The sequence below is a fragment of the Trematomus bernacchii genome, unplaced genomic scaffold, assembly GCF_902827165.1.
Source record: "Trematomus bernacchii unplaced genomic scaffold, fTreBer1.1, whole genome shotgun sequence".
Lineage (NCBI taxonomy): Eukaryota > Metazoa > Chordata > Actinopteri > Perciformes > Nototheniidae > Trematomus > Trematomus bernacchii.
The window spans coordinates 5120013-5132250 of NW_022987616.1; the positions used below are offsets into that span (position 1 = coordinate 5120013).

General features: G+C 42.1%; 1 protein-coding gene across 1 annotated transcript in view; it reads left to right on the top strand.

Annotated features, from left to right (window-relative positions):
* Positions 1-12238, top strand: part of cntnap2a (contactin associated protein 2a) — a 305998-nt gene that overhangs the window by 291322 nt on the left and 2438 nt on the right. Inside the window, 2 exon segments of the mRNA XM_034132634.1 lie at positions 8817-9086; positions 10621-10692. Of these exon segments, the coding sequence (XP_033988525.1) occupies positions 8817-9086; positions 10621-10692 (342 nt within the window).

Here is a 12238-nt window from a genome sequence, read left to right on the forward strand (position 1 = left end):
ACTCAAATAGACTTTACACATCAATAGACTCAACATAGTGGGATAAGACTCTCGTAAACATCATAACAGAAATAGACGGAGCAAGGAGAAAAGGAGGTCAAAGAAGAAGGAGATAAACAGAAGGATTGTTGTGATGAGGACGACAGAGGGAGGAAGAAACAGAACAAAAGCAGGCGTTTGATTTGATAGATCTGTTCCACTTCCGTGTTTGGACCACAGAGACAACAGAGGCTGTCAGACAGCCAGCGAACAGAGCCTCTGTGTTTACTGCAACACACACACACACACACACACACACACACACACACACACACACACACACAGCGATGTCTCCTCTATCACCTCACAGTCTGCTGATGTTGTGTGAGCTGGCTGGAATAAACATGGTAGAAATAAAGAGAGGTAAACAACGAAGAATGGAGAAATACACAGAAATATATATTCTATTAAATCTCTCCTCTGTGGAGGAAACTTCTGTGTAGTAATGCATGGAGTCACCGACTCAGGAAGGAGACACGGTGAGAGTTGGAGCTTTGATGTCAAACACTGATGGGTTTATTCAGAGTATTCGGCCGGAGGATTCACATCACAAATCAAAGAGTCAGAGGTTCTGACCACACGGTAGAGTTGCCACGTCAATTCTGAAGAACCTCTCTCTATGCTAGACCTTTTAACTGGTTCACAGAGAGAAATCAACATCTCTGAAGGAGTAGACTAAACACTGAATCACCTGCGTCCGACGCTCATGGCCTCAAGGATTTCACATCCTAGAGCCCACAAACACCGATAAAGAAGTGCCTCAGCGTTCCCACAACAATTACCCTTCGTGCCAGTCAAGTTGACCGGTCACACACTGGTGACAACAACACATATGGCACCAAGGCCTTTCCTTAAAGGAGATAACACATGTCAGAGTAAAAGGTTAGATATCTAGACACACACACACACACACACACACACACACACACACACACACACAGCGATGTCTCCTCTATCACCTCACAGTCTGCTGATGTTGTATGAGCTGGCTGGAATAAACATGGTAGAAATAAAGAGAGGTAAACAACGAAGAATGGAGAAATACACAGAAATATATATTCCATTAAATCTCTCCTCATATAACAACTTCGGGAAACACTTTATTGCCCTCACTGATCCTTTTGAGGGCAAAAATAAGCTTATTAGCATTATCATTAGTGTTTATTAAAACTACGTTTAAGTGTTTATATTAGCCCCATAAAAATGTTTGTGTGTGTGTGTGTGTGTGTGTGTGTGTGTGTGTGTGTGTGTGTGTGTGTGTGTGTGTGTGTGTGTGTGTGTGTGTGTGTGTGTTGTGTGTGTGTGTGTGTTGTGTGTGTGTGTGTGTGTGTGTGTGTGTGTGGACTTTACGTGAGTGTGTCTATCTAAGGGACTACATTCAGAGCCAAAGGCAGACATGGATCAAGGAATAGCGACAGGGTGGAAGTGCTAGAGACCGATGAGTGTAGCCCTGAGGCAGCTTGTAAAGGACATCAGACGCTGACTGAAATACTGATGTTTCTTCACTTCCTCTAGCCTCTCTCACTCTGCTAACTCTGCCCACACACTTATAACACGTCCTCCCTGTGGGGCTGACAATCACCTCACTCAGGCTTTAACTCATGCCTCCTGCAGGTCTAATGGATTTGTTCTGAGAGACATCCAGGCATTATGGCTTTTATTTGCAGTCACAAGTCTTTTATCAGGTTTGGCTTTGTCACTCTACATGATCTACATCTGTCCACTGAGGACTAAATCCCTCTGTGCAATACCGTCTTTCATCCTGCAATTATGAAAAAGGACCACTTTGTGACATAAGAATCTAACTCAACTCAATATAAATGTTTTATAATATCAATAATTATTAAAAAAAATATATATTAAAGAATAAATAAATAAAATAATTGGGTTTTAAGTATTATCCATAGGCGCGTTCACACCGCAGTACTTTTCCCACTTTAGTTCCGATATAGTTCCGAAATGTCGCGTTCACACCAAAAAGAGCCGGAACTAAAATTAGTTCATGAGAACCTTTTTACCCCCTTAAGAGCGTTCACACCGCAGTACTTTTCCCACAAAGGTTCATCAGAACTTAGTTCATGAGAACTCTTTAGTTCTGATGAACTAAGTACAGATCGCGTTCACACCGGAATAAGTCCCTGAGGGAGGATTAGGCAAATGAAGCCGCTGACGTCACTTCTTCTTCTTCTGCTTTGGGTTTACTGGCAGGCCGCAAACAACTTCACGGCGTATACTGCCACCCGGAGTCCCCGGCCGGAAGTCCCCGGAGTTGGGGACTGGCTTCAGTAGAAGCTGCTGGGACTCCCAGCAGCTTCTACTGAAGCCTTCCGAGTAAATCGCCAGAACACCGACACCTCCTCATCTCCACCGCTCCCATGTTTTCTTTTGTGTTGCCATAAGTTAGTCTCTCTGCGTTTGTGCGCTGGGCTAATGCTAATGCTAATAATGCTAATGCGAGGATAATACAATGGCGGCTTCACAAAACTTTTTGGGAGTTTTACGGGGCGTGGTTTGCAATCCGCCCAGCCAATCAGAAATAGGAACCTTTTTCTCCCACGAAAGTCCCTGCTCTCTAGCAGGGACGGAAAAGGGGCTGAAAAGGTTCTCATGAACTCATTTTAGTTCCGGCTCTTTTTGGTGTGAACGCGACATTTCGGAACTATATCGGAACTAAAGTGGGAAAAGTACTGCGGTGTGAACGCGCCTCATAAACCATTTTTTATTATGTTTTTATTGAATTGTTTAAAAATTGCAATTGTGATTTGGGTGCATTTAAGTAAGCATACTGGTCATTCATATGTATTTATGACTTGAATACAGATGTAGATTAAGATTGTATTTATGGGTGAAGCAGAAGAAATAATAAATGCTCTTTCAGTTTTTGCCATTTTTACCGTATATATAAAATAAAAAGAGCAACAGTAAAGCACTCCATCAAACATATTTATTACACACATTTCTTGATAAGCATTCAGCAGATACGACTTTGCAAACTTATGAAGGAGCTTTGAAGGCATCATCAGCGCATTAATAAATCATTTCATTTGGCTGCTGATGAGGATGTTTTATGTTATATGGTTTCTGTGTTTGAGGATTCAGCACTCGGATAGCGAGTCTATTGATTCTTTATTAGGTAGAAATGTTCCCTCACTGCTGAGCTGCCATGATGAATTACAATCAGTCATCTCTTCCTGGCAGACACTGTCTTTTGTGTGACCTTTAGGTACGACTGATTCAAGTGCTGATGCACCCCGAGGTGTAATGAGAGCAGAGGAGTCTGTCCCTATGTCCGATCTCAGTTCAGTAAGGTGTGTGTGTGTGTGTGTGTGTGTGTGTGTGTGTGTGTGTGTGTGTGTGTGTGTGTGTGTGTGTGTGTGTGTGTGTGTGTGTGTGTGTGTGTGTGTGTGTGTGTGTGTGTGTGTGTGTGTGTGTGTGTGTGTGTGTGTGTGTGTGTGTGTGCGGCGCGCGCGCGCGCGCGCGCGCGTGCGTGCGTGCGTGCGTGCGTGCGTGCGTGCGTGCGTGCGTGCGTGTGTGTGTAAAGATGACATCATGCCATCCACCCTGCCTATCACCACTAGTTGTACTTTTTGCTGCTGAGTCCTGATCCATCGCAGGGAAAGATCTGTATCCAGGTTTTCTCCAGCTGCTTTGTCGGAGTGGGGGTGGGACTGCACTGCAGTGAGAGAGAGGGGGAGAGAGAGAAAGAGAGAGAGACAGAGAGAGAGAGAGACAGAGAGACAGAGAGAGAGAGAGAGAGACTTTCAACTGAGGTACCGTGTCAGGAGAACCTCATAGCAAGCAGAGGAAGACGTGACAGAAAGAAGAGGAAGCTGCTCTGCCCTAAACTAGACACTGAAGCTCACTCCACATTGGTAACTACAGTTGGATGCATGTGTGTGTATTTACCTGTGTGTTTATGTACCTGTGTGTGTGTGTATTTGTGTGTGTGTGTTTGCATAATGCATGAGAGTGATTCACCGTCTCTGTGACTCTCTGAATTAAATGTTCTGCTAAACATGATTTCCCATAGATTAAACCATTGCAGGGACATTACTCAGAACGCTAGTGTGGTGTGTGTGTGTGTGTGTGTGTGTGTGTGTGTGTGTGTGTGTGTGTGTGTGTGTGTGTGTGTGTGTGTGTGTGTGTGTGTGTGTGTGTCAGTCAGAAGGAAAACAATTGTCATGTTTTGATTATTTGTACTGCTCTGTTGTGTCTGGGTTTTCTGGACTGGTGTCTGTCCAACCTGGCAGACTGGTGGAGGAGGAACTGATGGATACACCTGTGTGTGTGTGTGTGGGGGTGTGTGTGTGTGTGTGTGGGTTGTGTGTGTGTGTGTGTGTGTGTGTGTGTGTGTGTGTGTGTGTGTGTGTGTGTGTCTGTTTCTCCACACTTCATCTCATCATCACATGTTTTATTTACTGCAGTCAATCAATCAATTATTTTGTTTTATAACATGTATACCAACAGTTAAGATAAGATCAATGCAACGGCAACCAAATACACACAAGGGCACAAGGGCCAACATTCAAAGAGGAGGACAAGTTGCTTTTATTTGCAGTTTTTGGCTTTATCATAAAACGTTGCATTGGATATTAGATGTCTCTTTTTTTTGTTCTCTAAGTTATTTAATTCATCAGTAAATTTCTCAAGGTTTGTTGTTGTTGTTTTCTACTTCTCTTTCCTTGACTCAGTTTGACCAGTGTGTGTGTGTGTGTTCACATGCGTGTATTTGTGTGTGTGTGTGTGTGTGTGTGTGTTCGCATGCGTGTATTTGTGTGTGTGTGTGTGTGTTCGCGTGCATGTGTAGTTTTTGTAGTACAAAGGGTGTGGTGGGTGGACTCACATCAATATTCTTTTGATATGTCCCAAATGCATCATACTTTCATTAACCCCCCCCTCTTTTTCTCTCTCCCACACCCCTACATCAGCTTCCATTTGTTGCCATGGCAACTGCGTTTGATCTCCTCTACCCTGCCCTTCATACGAGCACCCTTCTTGTCACCCCATTTCTTTCACACTCCTCTTTTTTTTCCACCACTTCAGTCAGACACACACTAGAGACTCTATTCCCGTCCTCCCCCCCCCTCCTCTTCTCTCACCTTTCCTCTCACACATGCCCTTTTGGGGGAGACAGCCACACCCTCCCTCTAATGGTCCTGCAGTTCTTTCCATCTTCTCTTCCTTTTTCTTCTCCCCCTTTATTCCATTCTCCACCCCAAAACCAACACACACCCCGACCCATTGTCCTCACTGCTTTATGTGCTGCATCACCTTTTGAATTATTCATGTCATTGGTCACTGGTCACCGTGGTGACACAATCCTCCGATTAACATGCTGACCTCAGTGCTGTTGTGACGGTGTGTGTGTGTGTGTGTGTGTGTGTGTGTGTGTGTGTGTGTGTGTGTGTGTGTGTGTGTGTGTGTGTGTGTGTGTGTGTGTGTGTGTGTGTGTGTGTGTGTGTGTGTGTGTGTTTTGACATAGTGGTATGCTTCATTTCATTAGTGGCAGTGCATTCTGCAGCAAAGTGCATGAGATTGATCATGATTAGTGTGTGTGAGCTGTTGGATTGAGTGTGTGTTTGCAAGTGTTTTATTGATCAGCCTCTTTGGAAGCCACCAAGGCAAGCAAAGACAAAACAAGCATTACAATCAGTGTGTGGTCACTGGCTCTGAAAAGATTATATTACTTGTTAAGGATTATGTTTTACTTATTTCCTTTCACACATGCAGTCCATCCCTAAATGTTAAGCAACATTTTCTGCATGGGGTCAAGGGTCATGTGGGAATGTGTGCAGGTATTTTTACATTGTCGGTAAAATATGTAGGTTATTATGAATGCATAGTGAGAATCACTAGCTGCTACAGTCGACATAATCCAATCTTACCTAAACGTTAAAGTGTGGGTGGATACAGGTATTTCGAACAATGCCACTTGCACAAAGAAGTTATGCAGCTCTTTAGCAACCTGGGAATGTGAAAGTGAATTGTTACATTTAAATGTGCTTTATCCTTGTTTTGACCCACTTCCTGCTAATCCCCTCACTTCACCTATGAAAAAAACTCACTCACAAAGTGTTTTTCTATAATGGCTCCCAGTAGAAACGATGTGTAATCGTGTCCACCTCTTGTTCCTCCATTAGTGCTAAGTGTATATATTGGCATTAAACCCATTGAGGCCTCTTATCAGGGACAATTCAGTTCAGATGTAATGTGTGATGTTAATGGGTAACAATATGTTATTCTATGGATCTCTCCCTTGTGAAATCACTGGCTGCAAAACATCGGAAACAAGGGAACAATATGTGTACTCACCTGTATGCTAAGCAGCAGCTCCGACAGAGACGATTAGCATTCACACGCAGACCTCTGCAGCATCAACACATGTTCACTCATATTTAGTATTCATCAGTATTCTGCTCACTGTGAGGCTCCTCTCCTGTATCTGCACCTATTCTGCACTCCCCCACACATATGCTAATTCCTACACTCTAACACACTGTTTTCAATGTGTGTGTCTCTGTTCCTGACCAGTGGCTCCTCATGTGGTGATGCTGAGCCGCCTCATCGATGAACTATATGAAAATTAAACTGCAGAGCCCGTATCAAATGATGCTTTCCAGTACACACACACTCAGATACAGTATACAGCAGACACACACTCAGATACAGTATACAGTACACACACACACACATATACAGTATACAGCACACACACACATATACAGTATACAGCACACACACACTCAGATACAGTATACAGTACACACACACACACATATACAGTATACAGCACACACACATACAGTATACAGTACACACACACTCAGATACAGTATACAGTATACACACACTCAGATACAGTATACAGTACACACACACATATACAGTATACAGCACACACACATATACAGTATACAGTACACACACACTCAGATACAGTATACAGTACACACACACTCAGATACAGTATACAGTATACACACACACTCAGATACAGTATACAGCAGACACACACTCAGATACAGTATATAGTACACACGCACTCAGATACAATATACAGTACACACACACACAGATACAGTATATAGTACACACGCACTCAGATACAATATACAGCAGACACACACTCAGATACAGTATATAGTACACACGCACTCAGATACAATATACAGTACACACACACACAGATACAGTATACAGTATACACACACTCAGATACAGTATACAGTATACACACACTCAGATACAGTATACAGTACGCACACACTCAGATACAGTATACAGTATACACACACTCAGATACAGTATACAGCAGACACACACTCAGATACAGTATATAGTACACACGCACTCAGATACAATATACAGTACACACACACACACACATACAGTATACACACAATGCAAATGTCTGAGCTCTATTCCTGGCAGGGCGATCAATAGAGCACAGACACACAGACTTGTATTGGACCCATCGAAATGTAATGAAGAGATCAAATTACATTATAAGCCATGTCCAGATACTCAGATCCCCACCATCTGACATAACATGATCCAGAACATAAACAAACACACACACACACACACACACACACACACACACACACACACACACACACACACACACACACATACACACACACACACACACACAGCAGGACTCTAGTTAGTCATCATATTGTGTGTATTTGGCTGCAGGATGGTCCAAACAGCAGTTCCTCCTGGGTGTGGCCCTGTCATATAGCAGCAGAGCATTCAAACATTAAAACCTCGCCTCGCTACACACACACACACGCACATGCACACGCACACACACACACACACGCACACACACACACACACACACACACACACACACACACACAGGGATAATATAAGGGATTATACATTTTGCAACTCTGTCAAATGTTGAAGACAGTTTTGAAATCCCTGCAGGTTTGTGCTGTAGCTGGAGGGAGAGGTTTTATGCAACATTTAAGTCTTTACAAACTTTTTTAATTATGATTTTGTTTGCTGACTGCAACTTGTCTTATATGCATGTCTGTGTGTCTGAACAGGCAACGTGAATCACCTTTTGTTTTAATTGAGATATACAAAAGCATTTTTGATGAATGCCAAATCAGCTTTGACAGAGCAACTTCTCAGCTCTACATGACGTTCAGTAAAACATCTTTTAAACACAAAATAAACAGTTTGTAACCCTTCTACCAGTCTCTATAATCCACAGACTGATCAGGGAAATAGCACAGTCTGGACCAAGCTCTGTGGGCCAGCTGCAGCTCAGACGTTGCTGTGTGTGTCAGTGTGTTATCCTCCAGTCATGGTAGTTGTCAAAATCGCAGTTATTGTCGAGTGTTTTCTCTCTGACACACAGAGAGAGTGGTGTAAATACTTTATTCATCTGTTTACAGTGGTTCTACGTCAGAGGTCTATGGTATGATGTTCCCTCCTCCTCAAAAATCTTCGCTCTCTTCCCACTTCATTTGTGTGGATGCGTATTCTAGTATTGGTTCACTCTCCTTGCATCAGCAGCATTTGTGCCCACTAGAGTCCGAGCGATTTTGATCAGAGAAAGTGTTTTGTGTGTGTGTTCATTTTACTGTCAGTGCTGATGCTTTCTCTTTAATAGCTGCTGTGCTCAGTGGGATTGCTGTTTCCCAATATCAATCAACTTTATGGGCATGGCTCCACATAAGTTAACATCCCATTCGACAGTTTTGACAGTCTCAATAAAACCAATAACAACATGCTCTTCTCTCCACCTCTGTGTTTAACAGAAACTGGACACATAGACCCAGTCTTCGAGCGGTACAACACCCCGGGTTTCGTCGGGTGTCTCTCGAGGGTTCAGTTTAACGGCGTCGCGCCGCTGAAGTCTGCTCTGAGAACCGTCTCACAGCCCACAGCCGGTCAGACAGACAGGCCGCCTGCAGCCGCCTCACACGTCTCCTACCAGGGGAAACTGCTGGAGTCCAACTGTGGGTCATCTCCTCTCACCATCCCACCAATGTCTGCCGCCACTGACCCCTGGCATCTGGACAACACAGGTGAGGACTGCTCCACATAGAGGGGTTGTATGAGGCATTTATCCATACTCAGTGTATATCCTACAGTAGATGGCTGCAGGCAACAATATCAGTGTTAGTGTACAACATATTTAAAATGTTTTAACTACTTTACCTTACTGTCGGACAGCAATTTCCGACAGAGAGCTTAAGCTGTTATCTTTGCTATGTTTAACTTGCAAAACACTGACATTGCTAAGCTACCACTGCCTTTTATTCCAATAGTCTGGTGGCTTGGGCAAGAGCAGATAAGAGATATAACATGTCCTGTGGATAAGGGATGTCTGACAGCTAGGTGAAGTGGGGAAAATATTCTATATATAGCGATAACTTCAATTGATATTGATTTTTTTTCACATTAGGACCTCATACAACCTCATCTAAAATCATCCAAACCATCCCTTTAATATGCTGCTGTCAGTCCATGAGAAGTAATGCAGTAATGAGTAATAACTTCCTTCAGTAACATCACAGACCTCAGATCTGCTGCGTCTGCGTCACACAGCAGCGTTTAGTGTTTCTCAGAGTCATTATTCAGGATGCAGCCCAATTATTTAGACTTGAAGCCAACTGTGCCTTAGGGAGCGCTGAGCCATCTGAGATCCATCCAGGTTTATTGATCAGGTCCAAATGCACAGTCAGCTCAGAGAGGATGGTAATTATTTTGCTTTACATTTTTGTATAGATCTGATCTATAATTCATCCAGCTCTCCGTCAATGCACCATGATCCTTTTCTGTCTTCTCAGCGATTTTCTTAAAAGTCTTTTTACAGTTCCCATCCTCCTAACTTTCTGTCAAACACAATCAATTCTTGACATTATATCCAAACACTCAGACAGATACATGACTTTCTCTCCCCTCTGTTGCTTTCCGTTTTCCCCGCTTTCTCTCTTCTCAGCCTCCTCTTCTCCATCTTACTCATGCTCTTCACCTCCCTGGAGATCTAAACACTCAACATTGCAGGTTGTCGTGTGCAATAAGGCTTAATTCATCATGTCTGCAGCTCTATCCAAGATAGTTTTTGGCGTGATCCTAAATAGAATTTACAGACAAATTTAAGAAACTGTCATTTTAGATGTCAATGATATCTTCGTTCTCATTTACCACCCACCATCTCCACCTGTCATCTCTCTCTCCGCTTATATCCGTTCTGGGAGAATCACAGCAATTAGATGTGTTAGTTGTAGCGGGCAGGCTGAAGCAGCAGCTGTTATTAACCTCTTAACCCGTCATGGATCTGTAAGGAAATACATAACAAAAAGACATTCAATCAACACCACCAGTCATCCCCTAAGGATGCTCTGTACCCATTCTGTTGATGGTGATTCATGTAATGAGTGAAGCTGAAGCCAATAAACTGAGCACGTGGCTTTTTGCTTTGAAAAGGGAAACTTGTGTAGTTTAAATTTAGCACAACTCAGAGCAAAGGCCACTTTTGTTGTCTTGTTGCTTGTAGCATGAATGTAATTGTGTGAATATATGGTTTGAATTGTTCCTCTTTCTTGCTGTCCTCAGATGCAGAGTTCCCCTTCAACGAGGAGAGAGTGATTCCTGATGGAGTCAACCGAGACTCGGCCATCATCGGAGGTAAAGAAAGTCACTTTTAAAAGCTTTGTCAGATCTGTGATTGGGGTTACCAGAGCCTAAAGTGCTATTATTAAAAACATGTTTTGGTCTGACCAAGAGCCTTAAACCCAACAATATTCAGTGTACTATTGTATATAAAAAATGAATGAAAGAGATCCTCATATTTCAACCTACAGAATGACATTCCCATACAAATAAACTGCATTAGCATTGAGGCAAAACCAATAAAAGATGCTATGAAATGACTTGGTTTTATTTAGGCATTAAAGTTATTGTAAGAAATTAAATAGATTTTCCCCTCGAGACGCAATCACCGGCAAACGACCTCCAGACTAACGGTCTGTGTTTCCATTCACAAAACCTGTTTTCTAAGCAGACTGCTGCGGATAAGAAACATATTTATGATACCTCAAAAAGAAATGTAATCCAGAAGAAAATACAAATCCCCTTTAAAACGTTATTGACAGTTTATATTTTATTACAAAATACTTTTAAGGACACCAGGCTGCATATTGAGAAGCTTGAAGAAGTTTGATATTTTCTGGTAAATCAGTTATTCAGCAGTGTTTTTCAGATCTGAGGGTTGATAGAAACAAAGCGGTAGCAGGGAATAAAAACCAGAGGAGGGAAGTAGTGGAGTACAAATACTTTGTTACTCTACTTAAGAACATTTTTCTGGTATCAGTACTTTACTCCACGACTTTTTACTTTGACTTCTTACATTTTGAACACAAATACCTGTACTTTCTACTTCTTACATGTTGAACACAAATACCTGTACTTTCTACTTCTTACATGTTGAACCCAAATACCTGTACTTTCTACTTCTTACATGTTGAACACAAATACCTGTACTTTCTACTTCTTACATGTTGAACACAAATACCTGTACTTTCTACTTCTTACATTTTGAACACAAATACCTGTACTTTCTACTTCTTACATTTTGAACACAAATACCTGTACTTTCTACTTCTTACATGTTGAACACAAATACCTGTACTTTCTACTTCTTACATTTTGAACACAAATACCTGTACTTTCTACTTCTTACATGTTGAACACAAATACCTGTACTTTCTACTTCTTACATGTTGAACACAAATACCTGTACTTTCTACTTCTTACATTTTGAACACAAATACCTGTACTTTCTACTTCTTACATTTTGAACACAAATACCTGTACTTTCTACTTCTTACATGTTGAACACAAATACCTGTACTTTCTACTTCTTACATGTTGAACACAAATACCTGTACTTTCTACTTCTTACATTTCCCAAACAGGCTGGTTCCTTTAGTTTGAATGTGTGTTTGGTGGCGTGATCATTATTATTTAGAGTCATTGCGTGCCTATTGATTTGAACACGATCCGTGTATCCATCATTTCCTGGTCTTCTCTAAAGAAGAGGGACCAATGAAAACGTTGTCATGTTGCCGTTGTTCAGCATGGAAACATTCATTAGCTAACAATGACATTATTGTTCTATTAATATAAAGGGAGGTCAGGTACTCTTCAAAACAGCTGCTAGTTATGGGTACTT